The sequence below is a fragment of the Oncorhynchus tshawytscha genome, unplaced genomic scaffold (assembly GCF_018296145.1).
Source record: "Oncorhynchus tshawytscha isolate Ot180627B unplaced genomic scaffold, Otsh_v2.0 Un_contig_766_pilon_pilon, whole genome shotgun sequence".
Taxonomy (NCBI): Eukaryota; Metazoa; Chordata; class Actinopteri; order Salmoniformes; family Salmonidae; genus Oncorhynchus; species Oncorhynchus tshawytscha.
Window position 1 is genome coordinate 2,447,278 of NW_024609833.1, and position 26,406 is coordinate 2,473,683.

General features: G+C 41.7%; 1 protein-coding gene across 4 annotated transcripts in view; it reads left to right on the top strand.

Annotated features, from left to right (window-relative positions):
• Positions 1–25,349, top strand: part of grin1b (glutamate receptor, ionotropic, N-methyl D-aspartate 1b) — a 70,368-nt gene extending 45,019 nt beyond the window's left edge. For 2 of the 4 annotated variants that reach the window (XM_024418355.2, XM_024418356.2), the window contains 14 exons: positions 83–257; positions 1,442–1,586; positions 1,873–1,959; positions 6,352–6,490; positions 6,624–6,751; positions 7,343–7,507; positions 7,642–7,760; positions 9,976–10,088; positions 10,359–10,507; positions 14,569–14,726; positions 14,956–15,117; positions 15,391–15,500; positions 15,821–15,966; positions 23,990–25,349. In XM_024418355.2, coding sequence (XP_024274123.1) covers positions 83–257; positions 1,442–1,586; positions 1,873–1,959; positions 6,352–6,490; positions 6,624–6,751; positions 7,343–7,507; positions 7,642–7,760; positions 9,976–10,088; positions 10,359–10,507; positions 14,569–14,726; positions 14,956–15,117; positions 15,391–15,500; positions 15,821–15,966; positions 23,990–24,055 — 1,862 coding nt within the window. In that variant the 3' untranslated portion in view covers positions 24,056–25,349. Of the gene's footprint in view, positions 1–82; positions 258–1,441; positions 1,587–1,872; positions 1,960–6,351; positions 6,491–6,623; positions 6,752–7,342; positions 7,508–7,641; positions 7,761–9,975; positions 10,089–10,358; positions 10,508–14,568; positions 14,727–14,955; positions 15,118–15,390; positions 15,501–15,820; positions 15,967–19,685; positions 19,918–23,989 lie in introns of those variants that run through there. The other 2 variants (XM_024418357.2, XM_024418358.2) reach the window with 2 other exon arrangements.
• The last annotated feature ends 1,057 nt before the right edge of the window (positions 25,350–26,406 follow it).

Consider the following 26,406-nt stretch of genomic DNA (forward strand, 5'->3'; position numbering starts at 1 on the left):
AGCAAGTTTAATGTTCATGGCCTAATATTAGCCATCTCGGGTCGAGTGCTTCTCTAAAACTGTGATTTTGTTGACTGGTCAGGCTTGCTCGGCCTTCAGCTCATCAACGGCAAGAACGAGTCGGCGCATATCAACGATGCCGTGGCTGTGGTGGCACAGTCCATCCAGGAGCTCTTTGAGAAGGAGAACATCACAGAACCGCCTCGCGGCTGTGTAGGCAACACAAACATCTGGAGGACTGGACCGCTCTTCAAACGGTAAGGCCACAAGTAATAGTGAGAGTAACTAAACAAACACTTTTTTTGTTGTTTTTGTTTATTTGCACACAGTCAGAAGTAGGTCTGAGTCAGCTTGAAATAACCAGAATATAACCAGAACGGTCCTGTATGGTCCTCAGTATAAGACAAGGGCCAAAACATAAAACTGAACATGCTGGCCCAGGCACCTGAGGTTGCTGGGAGAGAGGGCAGGGAGGGCAGTCTGAAAACAAGACCTCCTTTCTGAGCAGTTCTAATTGGAAGTGGACCAAGTCAGACCCCTGAAAATCATCCCTGTCTCATTGTGCATTCTCTGAGAAATTAAGCTTAGTTTCCATTGGCATTTAGGGCCATACAGGTCAAATTCAAGTCGGGTTGGGCTAGCCTTGGTGGGTACATCTCGAATTGCATTTCCTTTGCCTCCAAAATGTAGTGTCTGGCTTTTGGCAAGACTACATAGACAGAACTCAGAATTAAGGGGATAGAGGATTTTACATCAGAGGACTTAGGGTGCGTTTGTAAATTCACTTTGGCTATCTACTCCGATTCCAGAGCACTCTCGCCTGAGTGTGCCAGAGAGCAGAATAACTGATGCATTTACAAATGCTCAACACCCGTTGAATATGGCCGGTGTCAGTAAATGTTGTTTCCAGCCACACAGTTACAGTCACCAACGCTCTGGATAACATGAAATCAGCCTAACCAGTTCTGCTAGGGCGAGTAAAATGGTCAGAGTGAGGTGTTCTCTCATTTGTGTCTGGAAGTAGCTAGCAAGCTAGCCAACCTTAACCAGTTAGCTTGGGTGCTTAACTGCTGTTGTGTTGTCAGAATGCTCGCATCAATCCTAATCCTCGGCCAGAGGGTTGAGTGTGCGCTCTGAACGCTCCGAGAGCGAAATGCTATGAATTTATGTATGGACAATCTGACAACATTCTGAATTTACAAATGCACAGAACACACTTTGAGCGCACTCTGGCACTCCAGATTGAATTTACGAACACACACTTAATTCGAAATGCATTGCATTATAGTTCCAAAAAGATCCCCCACCCCCACCCTCCGCCCTTCATCCTCATTGTTTTCAATCTCCCATCTCACCCCCTCTCATCAACCAAGCCCATCATGTCATATTGGGATGATTTGTCTGATGATGCCATCCCTCTGATCTCCCCGTTGGACTCTAGAGTGCTGATGTCATCCAAGTACCCAGATGGCCTGACAGGACGCATAGAGTTTAATGACGATGGTGACAGGCGTTTTGCTACCTACAGCATCCTCAACTACCAAAAGACCAGGCTGGTGCAAGTGGGCATTTTCAACGGCACCCAAGTACGGGGGGTTTTATTAAATGTTTTATGTTACCAGTTGTATTTGTACAATACAGTATTTTTTAAATTAAGTGTTAAATTAAGTAATTATGCCTTGGTGCTATCATTTTGTGCTTGTGTTATTATCAAATGTATAAAACCAAGTTGTATGGGGAACATTAACATTTGGGGTGGTTTGTACATAGAGGTGAAATAACTAGCCCAATTAAATTAGCCATATGCCATATGATTGTACTGTCTGAATTACTTTTTCCCATACTAGCCATTCAATTTCTTTGGTTTTGTAGGTGGTGATGAATCCGCAGAGGAAGATCATTTGGCCAGGAGGAGAGACGGAGAAGCCAAGAGGATACCAGATGTCTACCAGACTAAAGGTAGCTACTACGTCCAGCACATGGCCGTAGTCAGGATCTGAGTTTTAGTGAGGTCTGGAGGGGGAGGGGAAGTGGGCTTTATTCCCCCCCCCCAAGACATTTTTGGGAAGTTCAATTTAATTTAACTCTAAAATGCTATTTGGAGAACAGCAAAAACGAGCAAAAATTAACCCTGGCATTATCACATTGGTTGCCGAAGCTTCATTCACCTCTACACCTCTACACATTCTACAAACACATAGCCTATTAGCTATACAATTTGTTTCTACACATTAACTCAGCACCGGGATTATCAGTAATCAAGGTAAGACCCAAGTGCAGACTGTGTGAAGTAACAATGTTTATTGTAACAACAGGGGCAGGCAAACAACAGGTCAAGGCAGGCAGGGGTCGATAATCCAGAGTAGAGGCCAAGGAACCTGACGGCAGGCAGGTTAAGAGTCAGGACAGGCAAGGGTCAAAACCAGGATGATGAGAAAAAGAGAGACTGGGGAAAAGCAGGAGCAGAGACAACCCGCTGCTTGACTTGAACAGAACAGGTATAAATACACAAGGGAAGATGGGCGACACCTGTAGAGGGGTAGAGACAGTCACAAGGACAGGTGAAACAGATCAGGATGTGACAGGGATTAAAAACTATAATTGAAAATGTACAGAGGGATCTGTTAGCATAAAAAGTATTTTATTAGGGACAGATTTATATTTACTGAGGGGGGGGGGTACTGGTCCAACTCAAGGTGTCATAAAAAAATGCACCCCTCTGCCCAACATTACAAATATTTTCACATGACCCTCCCCTTGTATTGTTAAATACATTGAACATCCTCCCTCTCATAAAATTGCCTCAAAACAATGTTTACAACCACAAACAATAAATATAGCAACCCTATGTTTCTAAACGTTGATATCAACTTTTCCACTTGAGCATGCTTTTTGGGCCAGAAGGTTGAGGGTTTGCTGACCACCCCGGAGAGATCACTCCCCCTAACTGTTTCATTACACTATGATCAGAAGCAGCTGCAGGCAATGATTTTCCACATTTTGATGCCATAATTATAATTATATAAAATATATGCAACAAATTTTCCCACCAACAGGTTTCTGTGCCTGTGCACCACACAACCAATGAACAAAGCATATTTTGGTCACTTCAAAATGACGATTTGCCTGTTCAACACCATAATAATAGACTATGTCAATCTCGACAATAAAAAAATAAAAAAACATCCCTCCCTACTAGGGCTGACCCAATTTTGGTCGACTGAGATTTCTTTAGTTGAGCAATGGCAAATGTATATATTTTTCATGGTGCACAAGACATCCGCCTGATTCGCGCTTGTCTCAGTGGACTAATCTGTTGCTGAGGCCGCGGGGATGGGACAGTCCATCACTCTAAGACATGTGCTACTGAAATTGCATATGGTTATATTATGTAAGAACAATGGTGCAACTAGGGTTGCAAAATTCCTGGAACTTTCAATAAACTCCCTGGTTTTCCAGCGCGGCAAGTCCGAACCCAGCTCAAATCAAGTGCCGTGGGGCTCCCTCTTGAGTCATTTGGATTGATTGATTTCATCAGTTAAAAAAGACGTGTATATATAAATATATATATATATATATATATATATATATACACAAATATTTTTTAAGTGACCGAGATTGCACAATAATGTCTGTTTTTTTTAAACATAAATACATATACAATTACATAGATACAGACACATTACAGAGATACAGACAAAAAATGCTCAACCTCCAGATGAGTATTAAGGGAGATTTTAAGTACAAATCTTGTCTGGTCTGTAGCTTATTCTTTAGATGTTTGGGGCTGCTGGCGAACCATGATGTGCAGGCATAATCAATGTGACACAGGACTAGTACACTTGCCAGGCTCTTTTGGGTGTATATAGCTAGGTTTCCATCCAATTGGTGACCGAATTTCATGCAAATATTCTAAAATCTGCATAAAAACAACATGCACATTTCAGAGTTCCCTGTGGCGCCAGTGAACATGACAGTAAATATTTTAATTTACCTGACATTTGAGAAATTTACTGGACATTAATATGCATTCAGAACCGACCTGGCGCAGCCAACGAGGGATATTGGCCAAATTAGCCACATTTACGTGTCTTTAAAAACAGATTATAACAAAATATAAAAACACTATTCATTGGGTTACGATGTGTAGCACATGCAAAACTTCATAGCCTATTTTTTTGTTTTGTTTTTAGGCTACTTTCCTAGAACAATAATTGTCCCCATCAAGGTTCAGCTGTCAGAGATTGTAGCTCTAAATTCATTAGGGTTTTGGATGCATAGGCCTATAGGCTTGCCCGCTGTATGATATTAATATAAAATATATTAGCATTTTGGCCTACTGATGGTTGTATATAGGTATAGCGATTGTGCCTACACTGGTATTGGTATGTTCGCTCTAGCCAACAGCTTGCAGATACAGCGTAGGTACAGCCTACTACATGATGAGATTATTATGGATAAAAGTACGAGATGATTTCTATTTGTCAAATGGCAGCCAAGCATCGGTCATCATTTCGCCAGAATAAAACCCTAGATATTTATTGAAAGGAGCATCAACATCATCCCTGTGCACTTTCACCACCCTGTGAAGTTAATAATAACTTATTTCATCTGTAGCCTAATAAACTGGCTGCTTTCTCATGATGTGACATTTTTTTTATCTGACCCTGTTAATGTCAAGCCATTTTGAAGATGCTGGAATGTATGTTTGTGATGAACATGTACAGGCCTACAGGACACATTTGAAGTAGCCTACTCAGATGAAAAATGTGTGACTGGTTGTGTTTCTGGCACATATAAAAGGTAATACATTTTACAAGTTTAATTATAAATATTAAGGCCATATTGAAGCTTTAGCTTCTATGTGAACAAAGAATATCCACTCGGATTGGAGAGCAGGCAGAGCGTGTGTTAAGCTCTTCTGAATAAATTGGCCTGCGGGAGCATATGTGGACACATTATTACACGATGACTTGGGAGAATGATGATCTGCAACTGACAGCGCATGCATAATCAGAAGTAAAAATACAGCCAGACTGACCTGCTACTGTACCTGATCCAAATCGAATGAAACATGTAAATCACAATCTGCCATTATTCAACTGACATTTTTACTGTAACCTAGAGTAGAAGTTAGTACTCGCTTGAAAACAAGAATTAAATTATTCATTGCATTGTGGTGTTGTAGGCTAGTCTGCAATTTTATTGCCCCAAAAACAAAATCAATAGGGGAGCTTGTTGAGCTGTTTGTCATGTCTACTTTCATGCGCAATGATGCACCTTGCATCTCTGCTGCCTTTTAGGTAGTCCTATTTGTTCTTGTGGTTTCATATTGAAATTGTATGCAGCTTTGAATGCTTTTATGTTTGGTATGATTGCTCGTTAGCCTATACCAGATCTGTCACTATGATAGAGGGCAGGATGGATCGTTAGACTGGTAGACTATACTGACCTGTGCTATAGTAAAAGTTAGCACACGGAAAAGCGTAGTGCATAAGGGGACAACCAAAACACCTTGATATAGGGGAGGTGCATGCAAGCAGATGAGGAAATGTGGCTAGTTATATAGTAAAACCTGCAACTTGATCCTGTAAACCAGGCAAAATAATGCACTACACTCCCATGTCCCAAATAAAAAAAACACACAACCCTCCCCAAAGCAAAAAAAATAAGTTTGACAACCCTCCCCTATTTTGGAAAGCCCCTTAGCAAAATTTAAACAAATGAGTTTGCTTTACATTACTTTTTTTTGTGCCGTTTTAAAGCTAATTTCCTGCAATACTACACATTTTGCCATGACTTATGCCATGTTAATATTATATCTAAGTGACAGGGACTAACAAAATCAATGGGGGCCCCCTAAAGATCTGGACCCCTGGGCACATGCCCTGCATGCCTGGTTGGTAATGATTACTAATGGTTTAGATAGCTGGCAAGACTAACTAGACTAACTTGCCAATCTAAAACATTTTATGAGATGGGCTCATTGAGTGACTATCGGTGAGTGACATACTGTACATCAAGAGAAAAAACAAGTTTAGAAGTTACACCTACTACTCTAACTCTCAACATTAAGTAGAACAAACTGAGGTCTGGACCTTGGTGTGCTCATGTGCAGCTACCGCCCTGGTCTTGCATAACCGGGGGTGTATTCACTAGGAACCAAATGGCTAGAAACGGGGAGAGACCTACCTGAATTTGTCCAATTGTTTCTGTTGAAAATGTTTTCTGTGGCAATTTATTTTGCTACGGTGTGCACTAATGCATACACCCAAGCACTTGTTCCTTGTGTTGAATGTCTGTGTGCCAAAATGTGTTGGCGCCATACTTGCCCTTCTCTATTGTTCACAGATAGTAACCATTCATCAGGAGCCATTTGTCTATGTCCAACCCACAACAAGTGACGGAACTTGCCAAAAAGAGAAAACTGTTAATGGACTTAAAGATGTCCAAAAAGTTATATGCACTGGCCCCAATGGAACCATACCAGGTAATAAGACAGCCACAGGATATACACAAGTACTAGTTCAGTTTCGTGTCTGTCTGTATTGGCTGTATATGTTGATTTGCTCTCAATATCAGTTTTTTCAGCTGATTTTGTGTTTGTCGTTTGTCCCTTATAGGACAGCCTATAGTACCCCAATGCTGCTACGGCTTTTGCATTGACCTCTTGATTAAACTAGCGGATACCATGAACTTCACCTATGAGGTTCATCTGGTGGCTGATGGGAAGTTTGGTACACAGGAGCGGGTAAGTAAGATGATCATATGGTTCTGCAGCTTTAGAACCGAACCCCCCTTGTGCTATGGAATACCATCCTCAAGGTTCAAGGTAATGTTTATTATCACACAGAGAAATGCAGTACTGGCTACATGTGTGGTATAGTGTGGACTACCACATATGAAATGCCAATCAATGTGTATTCTTGGGTGTTATATTCCACCTTCACCACAGTTCATATTTAATTACTTTATTGGGACCAACAAATGACAGACTAGTCCATTCGATTTGATTGTATTTTGTCTGTATATTGTGTAGGCTGCGAAAGGACAATGTTTTTCTAGACAAAATCACCAATTGAAAAACAATAACAACAGATAATCAATGGATATAAAAAAAATTGGCCAGTCTGCAAAATCTTTGCTAATAACTGCAATAATATAAGGGTACATGTACAGGTTATGTGCATAATGCTAAAGTGCAATTAAGTCCAACATCTTATGTAATTGTAGGATCACATTTGTGATCAAACAGTTTTTGGCTGATCCAAGCATCAATCAGGTTTGGAAATGTCAATTAAGTATGTAGAGTACAGTGGATGCCCCTCTCTTTCTATATCAGGTGAACAACAGCAACAAGAAGGAGTGGAACGGCATGATGGGAGAACTCCTGGGTGGCCTGGCAGACATGATTGTGGCTCCGCTCACGATCAACAACGAACGCGCCCAGTACATCGAGTTCTCAAAACCCTTTAAGTACCAGGGGCTTACCATCCTCGTGAAAAAGGTATGCTCTCTGCTCTTACTCCCGCTGCTCAGACAGGCACCCATTGAAGCTATTGTTTTCTTCCTACAACTATGACCCAGTATAGTACTACTCACAGTAGAATGAATGAGTCACTGGCTGTTGTTTGACTGTAGGAAATACCACGCAGTACTTTGGATTCGTTCATGCAGCCCTTTCAGAGCACCCTGTGGCTGCTGGTGGGTCTATCGGTCCATGTGGTGGCGGTGATGCTCTACCTATTAGACCGGTTCAGGTAAAACAACGACATGTCTGTGTACAGTAATAACCTGATCACATTAATAATAATATAGGCCTTTTAGCAGACACTTTTATCAAATGCTACTTACAGTCATGCATACATTTTCATATTGGTGGCCCCAGCGGGAATTAAACACATGATCCTAGCGTTGCAAGTGCCATACTTAACCAATTGAGCCACATAGGATCAGGAAATTCCCCATACCTTTCCTATGCCACAGGTTCCCCATGCATTTGTAATGAACAGCTGAAATAATTGTTTATGTCTGTGGCAAGTGAAACTTAACACAACCCAGGCACGTGAAATAAAGAACTGCACTGACATCCCACTGGGGACAGATGTCAGCTCAACGTCTCTGACGCTCGTCGGATGTGGCAGAGCTTGCAAACTATTACAGACTACAAAGGGAAGAATAGCTGAGAGCTACCCAGTGACATGAGCCTACCAGACAAGCTAAATAACTTCTATGCTCACTTCGAGGCAAGTAACACTGAAACATACATGAGAGCATCAGCTGTTCCGGCCGACAGTGTGATCACGCTCTCCGCAGCCGTGTGAGTAAGACCTTTAAACAGGTCAACATTCACAGACGGATAACAAGGACATGTACTCTGAGCATGCGCGGACCAACTGGCAAGTGTCTTCACTAACATTTTCAACCTCTCCCTGTCTGAGTCTGTAATACCAACATGTTTCAAGCAGACCATCCTGTGCCAAAGAACACTAAGGTAACCTGCCTAAATGACTAACGACCCGTAGCACTCACGTCTGTAGCCATGAAATGCTTTGAAAGGCTGGTCATGGCTCACATCAACACCATTATCCCAGAGACCCTAGACCCACTGCAATTTGCATACCGCCTGAACAGATCCACAGATGATGCAATCTCGATTGCACTCCACACTGCCCTTTCCCACCTGGACAAAAGGAACACCTATGTGAGAATGCTATTAATTGACTACAGCTCAGCATTCAACACCATAGTGCCCTCAAAGCTCATCACTATGCTAAGGACCCTGGGACTAAACACCTCCCTCTGCAACTGGATCCTGGACTTCCTGACGGGCCACCCCATGTGGTAAGGGTAGGTAAGAACACATTCGCCACACTGATCCTCAACACGGGGGCCCCTCAGGGGTGCGTGCTCAGTCCCCTCCTGTACTCCCTGTTCCCTCATGACTGCATGGCCAGGCACGACTCCAACACCATCATTAAATTTGCCGATGACACAACAATGGTAGGCCTGATCACCAACAACGATGAGACAGCCTACAGGGAGGAGGTCAGAGACTTGACTGTGTGGTGCCAGGAAAACAACCTCTCCCTCAATGTGATCAAGACAAAGGATATCATTGTGGACAACAGGAAAATGAGGACCGAGCACGCCCCCATTCTCACTGACGGGGCATTAGTGGAGCAGGTTGAGAGCTTCAAGTTCCTTGGCGTCCACACCAACAAATTAACATGGTCCAAGCACATCAAGACAGTCGCGAAGAGGGTACGACAAAACCTATTCCCCCTCAGGAGACTGAAAAGATTTTGCAATGGTCCTCAGATCCTTAAAAGGTTTTACATCTGCACCATCGAGAGCATCCTGACAGGTTGCACCACTGCTTAGTATGGCAACTGCTCGGCCTCCGAGGGTAGTACATACGTCCCAGTACATTACCGGGGCCAAGCTTCCTGCCATCCAGGACCTCTATATCAGGCGGTGTCAGAGGAAGGCACTAAAAATTGTCAAAGACTCCAGCCACCTTAGTCATAGGCTGTTCTCTCTGCTACCACACGGCAAGCAGTACCGGAGTGCCAAGTCTAGGTCCAAGAGGCTTCTAAACAGCTTCTACCCCCAAGCCATAACACTCTTGAACATATAATCAAATAACTACCCAGACTATTTGCATTGCCCCCCACTCTACCTACATGTACATATTACCTCAATTACCTCGACAACGGTGCCCCCGCACATTGACTCTGTACCGTCAATTCAAAGTGAATTCAACAAAGATTTGAATCTTGTCATTGGATTTATGTCGATTACTTTTTGCATATCCAATCAGTTTTCCACATTGTGTTCAGAAGGAAAAATATTGTTTTGTTGAAATTACGTAGAAACAACGTTGATTCAACCAGTTTGTATCCAGTGGGAAAGGTTGGAGGTTTGGTGTCTTGAAAGAGACCTGAGCTCACATGTGTCTTGTGTGCACCGCAGCCCATTTGGAAGGTTTAAAGTGAATAGCGAAGAAGAAGAAGAGGACGCCCTCACCTTATCCTCCGCCATGTGGTTCTCTTGGGGGGTCCTTTTGAACTCCGGGATAGGAGAAGGTAAATATCCACTGGCCTAAGTCTATGTATGTGTCTAAAATGGTACCCTAATCCCTAGATAGCACCAAGTGTATATAGGAATAGGTTTTCACTTCAGATGCAGACTACCTCGTAGAATTATATACTGTATAGAATATTGTAATTTATTAATAGAAACATACAGTATATAGTAATTCAATAGGATCTTTGTAGACTACCTATTCAAGTGGACATTGAAATTGGCTGCTGTTAACTGAGTGACTATGTTTGTGTTTGTGATTGTGTTTGTAGGAGCACCCCGGAGCTTTTCAGCAAGGATCTTAGGTATGGTGTGGGCTGGATTTGCCATGATCATTGTGGCATCCTACACAGCCAATCTGGCAGCCTTCCTAGTGTTGGACCGGCCTGAGGAGCGCATCACCGGCATCAATGACCCCAGGGTGAGCACACACACAAACTAACACGGAACCCAAACCGGCTGTGTGCGTGCGCTATCGTGCATACATTTATTTTGCCCCCCACACCAAATGAGATTACGACACGCAGGTTAAAAAGGCCCTTCTCCCCCAATTGCTCAGTTTGGCCGAGTGGCCAAATCTCGGCCGAGTTGCCAGAGTCTTGGTGGTTCCAAACTTCTTCCATTTAAGAATGATGGAGGCCACTGTGTTCTTGGGGACCTTCAATGCTGGAGCAAAATGTTTTGGTACCTTTCCCCAGATCTGTGCTTAGACACAATCCTGTCTCGGAGCTCTACGGACAATTCCTTCGACCTCCTGGCTTGGTTTTTGTCAACGGTGGGACCTTATACAGACAGGTGTGTGCCAAATCATGTCCAATCAATTGAATTTACCAGAGGTGGACTCCAATCAAGTTGTAGAAAAAAGGATGATCAATGGAAACAGGATGCATCTGAGTCTCATAGCAAAGGGTCGGAAAATAGCTATGTAAATCAGGTATTTCTGTTTAAAAATAATAATAAATTAGCAAAAATAAATCTAAATCTGTTTTCACTTTGTCATTATGGGGTATTGTGTGTAGATTGTGGAGGATTACATTTTTTATTTATTTTTAGAATAAGGCTGTAATGTAACAAAGTTTTGAAAAAGTCAAGGGGTCTGAATGCTTTCGAAAGGCACTGTAGACTCCGATTAGCTCTTCCTTGGGTCCAGCAACATTAAGGCAGTTATATACAATTAAAAACCGATTTCACAACACATTAAGTGTGTGCCCTCAGGCCACTGCTCTACTACCACATGTCAAACACAAAATCCAAACACAAAATCCATGTGTACGTGTGTGTATAGTGCGTATTTTATCATGTGTGTCTTCATAGTCCCTACTGTTCCATAAGGTGTATTTTTATCTGTTTTTTAAAATCTGATTTTACTGCTTGCTTTAGATATTTGAAGTATAATAGAGTTCCATGTACTCATGGCTCTATTTAGTACTGTGCGCCTCTCATAGTCTGTTCGGAACTTGGGGCCTGTGAAGAGACCTCTGGTGGCATGTTTTGTGGGGTATCCGTGGATATCTGAGCTGTGTGCTAGTAGTTCAAACAGACAGTTCCGTGCATTCAACATAGCACTCCACATACATTTAAGGGCCAGCTGAGCTGCCCTGTTCTGGGCCAATTGCAATTTTCCTAAGTCCCTCTTTGTTGCACCTGACCACATGACTGGGCAGTAGTCCAGGTGTGACAAAACTAGGGCCTGTAGGACCTGCTTTATTGATAGCATTTCTTATGAAGGTAGAACAGCGCTTTATTATGGACAGACCTCTCCCCATCTTAGCTACTTTTGCATCAATGTGTATGCATTGTTCAGATATAATTACAACATACACTAAGTATACAAAACATTAAGAACCAGGCGCACTGGTTTGTGTCAAGAACTGCAACGCTGCTGGGTTTTTCACGCTCAACAGTATCCTGTGTGTATGGTCCACCACCCAAAGGACATCCAGCCAACTTGACACAATTATGGGACGCATTGGAGTCAACATGAGCCAGCATCCCTAGGAAGGTGTTCCTAATGTTTGGTAAACTCAGTATGTGTGTACCGTAATCAAATTAAATAAATTAAAGTACCATAATGTTTAGCAGGCATTCGTTTGCATCAAGCCTGTTGTGAGTATTTGGTCTGGATTGGTGTCATTGCATGCCACATCCTTGGCCTGATGGAGGGTGGTCAGCTCATGAGGATGGCAATCATACATCTTCGTATTTTTTTCTCATTAATTTTACAGTATTGTATTGTACTCAGGGCCGTGAAATACCAAAATACCAAAACAAAAGGTTGCTTTAGAGACTGAAAGGGAAAAGGGGCATGTGCACAGGTAGAGTCCTATCTGTGCACTTGCCTGATTGATGGTTTGAAAAAAGTTGCATTAAAAGCATGAGCTCTGCTTAGTTTTTTTGCACAGTCTGGACACACTTGATCAGTCTCTCATTCACAATTTAACAAGCACTTGATAATGCCTCAAATTTCCCGGTAAATATATAATTCACAGTTGATAGGCTAATATTGTCACCCATCAGACTATTCTTGATTTAATCTTGTCTTTACATATACTAAATAATATACAGTATTTAAAATACACCTACTCATTCCAGGATTTTTCTTTATTTGTACTATTTTCTACATTGTAGAATTATAGTGAATACATCAAAACTATGAATTACACATGGAATCATATAGTGACCAAAAAAGTGTTAAACTAATCAAAAATATATTTTATATTTGAGATTCTTCAAAGTAGCCACCCTAGCCTTGATATCAGCTTTGCACACCCTTGGCATTCTCTCAACCAGCTTCATGAGGTAGTCACCTTGAATGAATTTCAATTAACAGGTGTGCATTGTTAAAAGTTAACTTGTGGAATGTCTTTCCTTAATGGGTTTGAGCCAATCAGTTGTGTTGTGACAAAATAGGGGTGGTATATATAAGTCCATTTTATGGCAAGAACAGCTCAAATAAGCTCAAATAAGCAAAGAGAAACAACAGTCCATCATTATTTTAAGACATGACGGTCAGTCAATCTGGAAAATTGTAAGAACTTTGAACGTTTCTTCATGTGCAGTCGCAAAAACCATCAAGCGCTATGATGAAACTGGCTCTCGTGAGGATTGCCATAGGAAAGGAAGAGCCAGAGTATTTGCTTAAATCACTGGACTAAACAGGTGGATATTAAAGACAGGCTTCTATTTGAGCCAGGCGTCTATTTCCTTAATGCATATTTAGCATATTTTGCTCATTTGCATATTTAATTGTTGAATTCCAGCATTCACTTCCAGCATTTTTCTAAATTTGTTCATTTCCTGCACTAATGTGTAGTTTACACACTGTATCACATTTATTTTGTCTTAGTATTCCTTTATTTCAAATAAAAAACTTCCTTAGCATAATCATTATTCTCATTCACCATTTGGGGGCGATCGGACCATTTATTGGGGTCTGTACTCCCGAAGTTGTTGACTGTTTTTGTGCTTGCCAGTTAGCTAGCAGTTGTCAGCTGTTAGTAGCCAATGGTTAGCAGTTTCTTTCTGCCGATAAAAAAGGATTATTGTAACAAATCAAACAATAAACCTTGTAAACAACTCATGGTAATTCATGTTAACCTTGTAAACAATTTATTTAGACCGGTGTTTTTTTTAAACAGGTTTATTTGCTGAAATGTGTGCCATTGTCCTGCTATTAAAAAGGGAGAGGCGGCTATTTAAGATTCAACGTTTGATTGAATTATTATGGTATTGTTGTAGTTCTTCTGTACGTGCCTCAGTTCGTAAAAGTGTGGCTCTAGCAGCGTTAGAGTTGTGGGTTTGACTCCCACTTGGGTCACATATGAGAATATGTGGACTCACTGTTGTCACTTTGTATGAAAGCTTATGCTACATAAATGGTATACTGTATTTTACCGCATTACAGTACTGTATGCAATGCAATTTTAGCAATGCGAACCCATGTGTACCCCCTGTTGTCTTTTATGCACTCCTTGACCCAGAATGCACCACGCTGCCTATTAAAAATGAACGGTTAGCATTCCCATTGGAGTTAAGACTAATGCTAACAAGATGGCGGTCTTTCGCTAAATCGTCTCTCTTTCTTCTCCTTCATTTTAGTCTTCTTGGTAATAGGAACTCTTAGAGAGGGCCCAAATAGACCTTGGGTGAAAAGCTATTATTGAAAGTCGGCAGTATAGGGAGTGTAGAGTAGAGTAGTAGTAGTACTTTATTGATCCCAACTTGGGAAATTGTTTAAATCACCACAAGCATCATCAGTGATTACAAAGACACACATATAAAAAATAGATGCACCTGATGCACCTAGGATCAATGAAAGATTGAGATGAATTTAAAATGATAAGAAATGCTGATGGCATTCTGGGGAAATAAGCAACAGCAACATTCATTGAGTGCAGATATTTTATGGGTGAAAGCGCATGTAAAGGACAGTCATGGAGGATGACTGACTGCTGTGGCTCTGTTTGTGTCTCTGTGTCTCAGCTGCGAAACCCATCAGACAAGTTCATCTACGCCACAGTGAAGCAGAGTTCGGTGGACATCTACTTCCGGCGCCAAGTGGAGTTGAGCACCATGTACCGCCACATGGAGAAGCACAACTACGAAAGCGCTGCTGAGGCCATCCAAGCTGTGCGCGACAAGTGAGCAACAGCTGGGGTAGCACCAGAGGATGGGGGTGGGGGTTTAATACACTGAAAATTCCAATGGGGGAGGCCATAATGCTGAATGTACAGTATGTATGCTATCCCAGGTGAGCAATAGTACGAGGAAGACAATAATGACATGATGTGGTTGTCTACTGTGCATTTTCGTACACTCATTCAATCCATTCCTCCTCTTCCCTGTTGTCCGTGTCCCTCCCTCCCTCAGCAAACTGCACGCGTTCATCTGGGACTCTGCCGTCCTGGAGTTTGAGGCATCACAGAAGTGTGACTTGGTGACAACGGGAGAGCTGTTCTTCCGCTCCGGCTTCGGCATAGGCATGAGGAAGGACAGCCCTTGGAAGCAAAACGTTTCCCTGTCCATTCTTAGGTGAATATTGGCCAGCAACAAGATACTATTGAAGCAACATGCTACCATACAATATTATAATAAGGGTGGTTTCCTGGATGCAGATTAAGCCTGGTCCTAGACTAAAAAGCATGGTCAATGGAGAGTCTCCATTGAAATACTGTAACTTTTTAGTCCAGCACTAAGCCTAATGTGTGTCCAGGACACCACCCCATAGTATACTCTATGTATTGTGTCAGTATTTACTGTTTGAGACCTAACCTAAAGTATGATCTGGCTCTTCTCCCATAACAGCTCTCATGAGAATGGGTTCATGGAGGAACTAGATAAAACCTGGGTGAGATACCAGGAGTGTGACTCCAGGAGTAATGCCCCGGCCACCCTCACTTTTGAGAACATGGCAGGTATGTACGGTTCTCCAATTTAGTCCATAATGATACAGAAATGAGAGGAAATGCAAATAGTAAACCGGTGTGTAAGGAAGTAGCCCCCCCTTATGTGAGCCAGAACGTTAGTCTATAGCAGGTGTGTAGGTATTCAAATTGGTGTGAAGGTATTTCTTAATCTGCAGAAGTTTGACAGATTATTGTCATTAGGTTCATTGTGCTCAAAATGGTTCTCCATGGAGGACGCAGGGGCCACTGGTGACTTGGGTTAATAGTATGGCCTGTGCACCGCAGGCAGTAAAGTAACAGGTTGGCATGTCCACATTGTCTCCTAACAGGTGTGTTCATGTTGGTTGCTGGGGGTATCGTTGCTGGAATCTTCCTCATCTTTATTGAGATTGCGTATAAGCGCCACAAAGATGCCCGCAGGAAGCAGATGCAGCTGGCCTTCGCTGCGGTCAACGTATGGAGGAAGAACCTACAGGTATGATCTGCCCGTCTTCACACACAGGCCCCAACAGGGCAGCACATCAGACAACATCCTGTAGAGTAGGGTCTCAAACTCGCAACTCGCAAGCCACATCTGGATCTAACTAATGCGGCCAGTGGGGATCTTAGTAAATCCGGTAAGCGGTTGTAAAAAAAATAATAATAATAAACTTAACTGGGGATAGACTTATAGTCTGTTGTTGAAATCTAATTAAATTCTTTGCCTTCGCCAATTCAGTAATTATTCTACCTTTTTTCCATGTATTTTGAAATTGTCGCAGGTAACCGCGAGTGATTCATTGGTGAGTGATTCATATGGACAGGATTAGAAAAAGTTCAATTATAACCTTCCACAGAGCTAGTTGGGTGTACTACAGTATTATAGAAATTGAGCTGGCTGCATACTACTTCTCTAAATTTGGAAATGGCTTATAAGGAGAGATCCATGTTTTTTTGCACTCCAGCCTACCAGACAAGCTAAAAATCCCTCCCAAAACATGAATGTAACAAACAGCTGCGAGGATATTTGCAGCTCCACATGCATACGTACAGCACACTCCCCAGCACCTGTGAAAGGACTGATTTCATTATCCTCGTCTTCTGCTGCTGTGTGTCTGAGCGCACAAGGACATGGCCGGTCCCCTGGCTGGAGGGTATGATGACCCCCTTCCCCCACCCCTCTCTCTCTGTGAAGGGCAGAGTGGGGGAGTGCAGTGGGGGGGTGCACCGGGGCAGTGCACCCCGGGTGAGTGCAGTGGGGCACCAGGAAGCTCTGATGTTGCTGTACAGTCAGCCAGATGCACACTGGGCCCAGCTCTCTCACTAAAGGGCTAGGCTACTGAATAGCACAACGGGTGGCAGCCAAGCATCTCCTGGTCAATGGTCTCTCTTGACGCACATCATGTCCATGTACTGTTTGTAAAGGGGGATCGGAAAGTAACAGGACTTTGGCCTTTTGTGTCTTGAAAGGCTTAGCGGGCTAGCTTTGGTTGACACACCATATAATCCATATTGTACAAGCCAGTGCTTGAAGTGGATCTGAAATAGGTGCCAGTGCTCATGATATTTTTTTAAGACGATATTCAAGGTGCCGGTACTATGTACTGGTGATCACCGACCCAACTCAAGCTAAACAAAACAAGCCATATAAGACTCTGTAGTAGCATGCAATGCTCCCAGCCACTGATTAAACCCTCCAACAGTTTAGAGAAACCTTTTTTTTCTAAACATGGTCTAATTGGTTGTAAAATGTGAAGGTTGAACTTGAGCTATATATTTCTTAATTACGTTGACGATTGTGTCAAGTGGGACCAGCTAATGTGAATCTCATTTCATGAAAATGTTCTCTGGTCCAAAGCGTTAGTATGCTTTCCTCTAGTAGTTGCAGACCAGAAGCAACTTGTTGTCATTTCGCGATGGGACCAAAGCTAGTGGCCTTTAACTTTCTGTCATCTGTGAGTACTATATTCGGGGTACACTACCAGTTGAAAGCAGAGGCACCAACATTAGATGCCTGTGTATAACTTCTCACCAAAATAAACTTGATTTTCAGTGTTGACAGATTGTTTAGACTGATGCAAGCTGTTTGGGGAAGATAATAAAAATAGCAGTTTCATTTGAAGTGTTTTCTATCTCAATGGACAACAATGAGGTGAATTTTGCTGCAAGTCCTCGCCTGCTTGTGCCAGAGGCCATAACATTGGGTCGGGCACTCCCACACACTACCAGCCATAGGACCATTACTATAGGGCCCCCAATTACAATAGTACAGTTATCAGGTTTCAGGTAAGACCCAAGTGTAGACTGTGTTATTGTAACAACAGGGGCAGGCAAACAATGGGTCAAGGCAGGCAGGGGTCGATAATCCAGAGTAGGGGCAAAGGTGTAGGACGGCAGGCAGGCTCAAGGTCAGGCAGACGGGCTCGGAGTCAGGACAGGCAGGGGTCAAACCAGGAGGGTGGGAAAAGAGAGACTGGAAAAAGCAGGAGCTGAGACACAAAACGCTGGTCGACTTGAATAAACAAGACGAACAGGCACAGACAGACAGAAAACACAAGTATAACTACCCAGGGGATAAGCGGGGAAGATGGGCGACACCTGGAGGGGGGTGCATACAAAAACAAGGACAAGTCAAATAGATCAGGCTGTGACAACAGTAAAAGCATTTCCTTGTTCAGTTCAACGGAGAGAGCACTTACTGCTCTTTGAAGCTTTGACAAATTGTCTTGTTCTTTCGACTACTGAGCCGTGAGGTAAACAAGTCTAAATAGATCTCCTTTAGATGTTGTATTCGGTATTGTTTTCTATGGAAGGCGAAAAACACAAGCAAGGCCGGCTAATATTTGTTTTGGGACATATCCACTGGGCCACTGTGTATTGTTGTAAGGTCAAATGAATACTGTACAAATTCTCATTATGTTAAAAGATGGATGCACTGCTTTTGACTGAATGATGTATTATTGATTTATGTGTGATTTATACTCTAAGCCAAATGTATGAAGGGTGTACATGTCCATATTTTAAAAAACGTGTCCTAATTTCAGGTGCACTACATGTACTGTATGCTTTTCGACCAACTATATTTCTCCCCATATTTGAAATGCATGACTAGTCGCCTGTCCTCGGGCTGTATTAGCATTTCAAACGATTCCAGACAGCCCTCTGAAGAAGGCGGTGTTGTTGAGCAACCTCATTCAATGGTGAACGGTCTGAGAAGGTTGCAATGAAAAGGAGATGAACACAATTGTGGAGATTGTAAAGGGGGATTCTGCAATGATTTCACTGTTGTTGTTGATATCCTGGATGTAATAATCTCTTGAATATACTGATATACTGTGTTTCAAAGGGTAAAACGTGAAAAGAATGTTCCAAATGATTTAGACATCTAAAACAAATCACAAAGCAATATACAGTATTTAGCTATTTACAATCAGACTCCCTTATCTGTTATGTGGAATTGAACTGGTCCATGCTTTTTGAGGAGTCAAGGACTATTAGGGGATTATAGCCACCAAGAAGACACAAGTTCATGTGGGACAGTGCTGGCCTATAGGTTCGACATCATACCACTCATTCTACATACTGTATCCCTTTTGGTTTTCCTGCACTGCATGTTTTCTGGTTGAAGTCACACCCACTACCAAAATTTACTTCCCCTGCTCCTCTTAGTCTTCATCGCTCTCTTTGTCGTGGGAGAAACGCCATTATGCTAGTGGTGGTAGAACGCAAAGGGACCTTACTGTTCTTACTGATCATTGTATAACCAGCCCCCCCCCCTAAAAATGTTTTGCTTTGCCTTATTGTTGTCTTTATTGCATTCGTTTTAGCTCATTTTCTTTTGCTCACGCTTTTGCTTTTGGTCTTGAAGTAAAATAACCATGGATGGTTCTTATTTTACTGTGCCATGCCATCCGAGGCAGTCCTCAAAAAGTAGCCAGGAGAAATATACCCAGATTTTAATAGTAACCCGGCTCCAATTCTAGGATACTTTATATGTCCACATGGCATTGGGTGTAGACAGAAAGTGGACATGAGATACGGAACCATATTAAAGCTGGTAATTGAAATAGAGAGTAGTGTAACTACTCTGCAAGTTACTCTGCAGTTTTGGTGTACAGTAATGTAGTAATGTGTGTGTGTGGGGGGGCACTGAGACCAAACACACTCCTTCATCAGGGAACACCAATAATGTTTCTACATATATATTTATTTTAGGATAGGAAAAGTGATAGAGCAGAGCCTGACTCCAAACAGAAAACCTCTTTTAGGTCCATCAGTACCAACCTGGCCTCCAACATCAAGAGACGTAGGTCCTCCAAAGACACGGTAAGGAGTTGAAGGAAATTACACCCTCCCTTGTAATTCTCTCTCTTCCTCTCTTCCTTTACCTCATCCTTTTTTCTCTCTCTTCTGTCATCTCTTCTCGCAAAACGTTTCATTCCAGGCTGGTGTCAGTCACCCTCACACATGGAGTTACAGTCATGGCCACGTGTCTGTCAGTCAGTCATCGATAAACCATCGAGACATTTGTCCAAAACCAAAAGAAGGAAATCGATATGAGCATGAGTAGGCAGTCTGAAGCTAAGGGCTTTCGTTTTCTTTGATAAAAAAAGGTGTTTTTAATGACTACTATGCAAAGGGATACAAGTGCTAGTTCTTATGCTGGTCTTTCTCCTGTGGCTAAACTAGACACCATTTTGGTTTGTGCTCTCCTTTTTAGTTGTGTATGTTTGTTTGTCTCCTATCACTGATTGGTCTGTGCTGCACCTTCCTTTGTGTGTGTCACATTTTGTGTGTTTGTTTCCTTTCATGACAAAAATAATGGCCAAGAAAAAGCCAAATGCACCGGGTAACAGACTTTACATTCTCTTTTCTTTCCACAGACTTTCCATTTTAAGGGATCTCCTGTCGAGTGTGTTTGACCAAACAATATTTACTTGTAGTAGTGTTTCAATCAACAAATGCTGCTAGGAATGAAAAGAGATATAATATAATACAGTGGCTTATGAAAATATTCACTCCCCTTGGCATTTTTCCTATTTTGTTGCCTTACAACCTTGAAATAATGCCTACCACTTTGAAGATGCAAAATATTTTTTATTGTGAAACAAACAAGAAATAAGACAAAATATTGAAAACTTGAGCGTACATAAGTATTCATCCCCCCCCAAAGCCAATACTTTGTAGAGCCACCTTTTGCAGCAATTACAGCTGCAAGTCTCTTGGGGTATGTCTCTATAAGCTTGACACAACAAGCCACTGGGATTTTTGTACATTCTTCAAAGAAAACTGCTCCAGCTCCTTCAAGTTGGATGGGTTGCACCTGTGCACAGCAATCTTTAAGTCATACCACAGATTCTCAATTAGATTGAGGACTGGTCTTTGAATAGGCCATTCCAAAATGTTTCCCCTTAAACCACTTGAGTGTTGCTTTAGCAGTATGCTTAGGGTCATTTTCCTGCTGGAAAGTGAACCTCCGTCCCAGTCTCAAATCTCTGGAAGACTGAAACAGGTTTCCCTCAAGATTTTCCCTGTATTTATCATTCCTTCAATTCTGACCAGTTTACCTGTCCCTGCCGATGAAAAACATCCCAACAGTATGATGCTGCCACGACCATGCTTCACTGTGGGGAGGGTGTTCTCGGGGTGATGGGAGGTGTTGGGTTTGCTCCAGACATAGCGTTTTCCTTGATGGCCAAAAAGCTCAATTCTAGTCTCATCTGACCAGAGTACCTTCTTCCATATGTTTGGGGAGTCTCCCACATGCCTTTATTTTTTCTTTAAGCAATGGCTTTTTTTCTGGCCACTTTTCTGTAAAGCCCAGCTCTGTGGAGTGTATGGCTTAAAGTGGTCCTATGGACAGATACTCCAATCTCTGCTGTGGAGCTTTGCAGCTCCTCCAGGGTTATCTTTGGTCTCTTTGTTGCCTCTCTGATTAATGCCCTCCTTGCCTGGTCTGTGAGTTTTGGTGGGCAGCCCTCTCATGGTAGGTTTATTGTGGTGTCCTATTCTTTCCATTTTTTAATAATGGATTTATTGGTGCTTCGTGGGATGTTCAAAGTTTCTGATATTTTCTTATAACCCAACCCTGATCTGTACTTCTCCACAACTTTGTCCCTGACCAGTTTGGAGAGCTCCTTGTTCTTCATGGTGCCGCTTGCTTGGTGGAGCCCCTTGCTTAGTGGTGTTGCAGAATCTGGGGCCTTTCAGAACAGATGTATGTATACTGAGATCGTGTGACAGATCATGTGACATTTAGATTGCACACAGGTGGACTTTATATAATTAATTATGTGACTTATGAAGGTAATTGGTTGCACCAGATCTTATTTAGGGGCTTCATAGCAAAGTGGGTGAATACATATGCATGCACCACTTTTCAATTATTATTATTTTTAAATTTTCTGAAACAGGTAATTTTTTTCATTTCACTTCACCAATTTGGACTATTTTGTGTATGTCCATTACATAAAATCCAAATAAAAATCCATTTAAATTACAGGTTGTAATGCAACAAAATAGGAAAAACGCCAAGGGGGATGAATACTTTTGCAAGGCACTGTATATGCATGCCATTTATGTCCTTGTGGATTGCGTATTGTCCTGATGATAAATCTCAAACAAACGTTTTTATGTTGAATACTTGGTCATTTAATGACAATCATTTCTATACTAGATTACCCAGAGCTCAACACGTTTGTTCCATGAGTCCTAGAACTGTATATGGACACATGAATACTGTAAATATGGTTACTGTAGCAGGATTCATACTGAATGTAGTTTTATAATAGCCTGGTGTGCCGTAGCTAACTCTTTGTGATGCCATACATGTTTGGTGTGACAATGGATGAACTCAGAGAGGACTTACTTGGCTGAAGCACAAACAGACTTGGAGCACCAGGCTACAAAGTCTAGACAGAGGATTGGAGTGTATTCCAGTCCGTTGAGCATTGGTATTGTCAGCTGAACATTTTAGTCATTTCAAAAACAGTTTATTTTGTTTTACTTTTTGCCTCCAGGTTGTGCCATCCAAAGCAGTTTGTCAATCTTCCCGAGCCCTGTCTCTGTAGACAATCAATCCAATTTTATTTTTATATTAATTTTGTATTATTATTTAGTGATAAAAATAGGTAGCCTAAAACTACCCACAAAAAAATCCTACACTTTTTATTGGAATTGACCCATTTATTTTTGTTGTAACCATCCTATTATTTTATATCAGTGTTTATTTATAAATGGATTTCAAATGGATTGTGAGTATCGGTATCCACACCATATGCCACACTGCTTCTTTCCACCTCCTTGGTTGTTGTGGAGAAGACCAGTGCTTCCCAACCCTGGTCCTGGAGTACCCCCAACAGTACACATTGTTGTTGTAGCCCTGGGAAAACACACCTCATTCATCTTATTGAGGGCTTGATGATTAGTTGACAAGTGGAATCAGGTGTGCTTGTCCAGGGTTAAACTAAAAATGTGTACTGTTGGGGTATACGAGGACCAGGGTTGGGAAACACTGGTGTAGACTGTTGTCATGCTGTTCGCCTGTCTGTTGGCAGGAGGTGCTGTGAGCTATGATTCGGAATGTGAAGCTGTACCTAAAATTGTAATGGCATTGGAAACAGTGAGGTCACACATGCTCAGTAGTCAAATGTTGTTGAACGTCGCAGATAGAAATGCCATGAATAAAACTGATGTGTTTCCTTATTCTACATGTCAGAAAGGCATGTTTATTCTACATACAGTAGATTATCTCTATCATAACGTTCCACAACGTTGTACCCTTGGTACAATCTCATTTTCGTGGAATATCATGTCAACTTTTTACATTTCCTTTAAGGATTTCTTGGTCACAACAAGAATACTTGACACAATAAAACTTTTTTTAAGCTTCATGTCTTTCATCGACAGCATTATAATCACTTTTATACGATGGTAATTGGTAATCCGTGGTGAAATTAACTATTTCTCAGCAGGACAAAAACATCTGTGCCTGGATATTATCATGTCAGTTTCCATGGTAACTGAGGATAGGCCCTTTCATAGACCCTTTGTAACACCAAACTGAAAATTCTTCCCATCACTGATGATAAATTGTGTTCTGTGCTCCAAAATGTCAGGGTATGACATTTAGCATTCATTTGAAAATCCATATTACACTTGCAGGCAAAATATGCTAAATGGGCTGGGACAACACGTCTCTGTATAAATCAATACCATACAGCGGGGAAAAAATCCAGTTACTTGGCAACAACACTGTAGCTTAGTCTCACATCTGTGACCTTGCTTTGTTTATTGATCAGCATGCACAGTTCATAGGGTCCCTGCGGTGCTGAGCTTGATCTGTCCAAACAACCATTCCGAATCACAGGCAAACACTGCCTTGAGGGGGGACTTGATGAAATGTATGACATAATCATGTTACATAACATTTGTTGTGTTGTATGCACCGTGAATATATATGATGTGAGTACAGATGAAATAATTTGTTCTATTTTGTATTCTTCCCATACTCTCTGCAGCCTTATCCCACGGACATCACAGGCCAGCTCAACTTGTCAGACCCCTCTGTCAGCACGGTGGTGTGAGAGATTGAGAGAGAGAAATGAGAGGACTGAAATGAGAGAGAGGATCCTGGTTTGGAGACAGAAGCTGGTCCATTGCTGCTACGCCACCTGAGCCATTGCCCATCCTGCTCTCTATCTACCCACATAGAACATGTGTTCTGCTCATTCCCCACCAAACACAACAGGCAGGAACTGGATAGCTGACATCCCACTGACAAACTGTGCCAATTCACAATGGAGCCAAACCACCTGTTTTTTCACACACAGAGGCCTGACCCAGCACAATGATAGCTTTAGGTTTATTTTTATAATCTGCCTGCTAGAGTCATGTAGTTGTGTACTTTACGTGTGAAACAACAAGAAATATATACATTTTCTGATCATGTCATTCGCAATACATCGTCATGCACTGTGTTTCTGATTTCAATAAGCGATAGATTTAATAGATCATGTTTAAGAGTATTTTGTGATGTCAATGTCTTACTACCTCCACTTATTTAGACGAACCTTTTCGAACATTTAGGCCACTGTAGTTAGAACTATTTGACATTGTAAGGTTTTCCTGTGTTCCATTTATCGACAGGTTTTTGTTAGCATTAGCTAATGCGGTGTAGTGTGGGGCAATAACAATGGACAAGTTGTCAATTTATAAATTAGCAGCATACAGCTATGCTAGAATCTAAGTGTAAATCCGAGTTAAGCACACTTTGTCCATTGTAGCACTCATATCAGCTGCAATCCCTTTCTTTAGCTATAGATGTCTTAGCCCCTTTTATGTGTTAATTTACTTCATTCTCTCAGTGGTAGTACAGCAGTGATTGCGTGGCAGACTATTCTCAGCATTCAACAATACTACAATCTTTCTGAGCCAAAAGTCTTTGGCATGACATCGGTGTAGGAGTTGCCATCAACAGAAATAGACTGGTAACCACTAGTGCTGTAGGCTATGTTGTTGTAGAGAGCAATTTTCTTGAACATTTGTTGATTTGACAGTGTTACATGGTCATTAATGCAAATCAATTTATCAGTCAACATCAAGCCTCTATATAGCCTATATAGTGCCTTCAGAAAGTATTCATACCCCTTATTCCAAATGTTGTCTTGTTACAGCCTGAATTCAAAATTGATTAAAAAATACATTTTTCTCGCCCCTCTACACACAATACCCCATAATGACAAAGTGAAAACATGTTTTTTGACATTTTTGCAAATGTATTGTAAATGAAATACAAACATATCTAATTTCCATAAGTATTCACACCCCTGAGTCAATACTTTGTTGAAGCACCTTTGGCAGTGATTACAGCTAGGAGTCTTTCTGGGTAAGTCTCTAAGAGCATTCCACACCTGGATTGTGCAACATTTGCACATGACTCTTTTCAAAATTCTTCAAGCCCTGTGAAATTGGTTGTTGATCATTGCTAGAACAACAATTTTCAGATCTTGCCATATACTTTCAAGTAGATTTAAGTCAAAACTGTAACTCGACCACTCAGGAACATTCACTGTCTTCTTGGTAAGCAGCTCCAGTGTAGATTTGGCCTTGTGTTTTGGGTTATTGTCCTGCTGAAAGGTGAATTAACCTCCCCGTGTCTGGTGGAAAGCAGACTGAACCAGGTTTCCCTCTAGGATTTTGCCTGTGTTTAGCTCCCTTCTGTTTATTTTTTTTATCCTGAAAACTCCCCAGTCCTTAACGATTACAAGCATACTCATAACATGATGCAGCCACCACGATGCTTGAAAATATGGAGAGTGGTACTCAATAATGTGTTGTATTAGATTTGCCCAAAACATAACACTTTGTATTAAGGACAAACATGATGCATGTTTTGGAATATTGTAATTCTGTACAGGCTTCTTTCTTTTCACTCTGTCAATTAGGCTAGTATTGTGGAGTAACTACAATGTGGTTGATTCATCCTCACTTTTCTCCTATCATAGCCATTAACCTCTGTAACTGTTTAAAGTCACCATTGGCCTCATGGGGAAATCCCTGAGTTGTTTCCCTCCTCTCTGGCAACTGAGTTTGGAAGGGCGCCTGTACCTTTGTAGTGACTGGGTGTATTGATACACTATCCAAAGTGTAATTAATAACTTCACCATGCTCAAATGGATATTCTATGTCTGCTTTTTTTCAAAACCCATCTACCAATTGGTGCCCTTCTTTGTGGGGCATTAGAAAACCTCCCTGGTCTTTGTGGTTGAATCTGTGTTTGAAATTCACTGCTCGACCGAGGTACCTTACCGATAATTGTATGTGTGAGGTACAGAGATTAGGTAGTCATTCAAAAATCATCTTAAACACTATTATTGCACACAGTCCATGCAACTTATGTGACTTGTTGAGCACATTTTTGCTCCTGAACTTATTT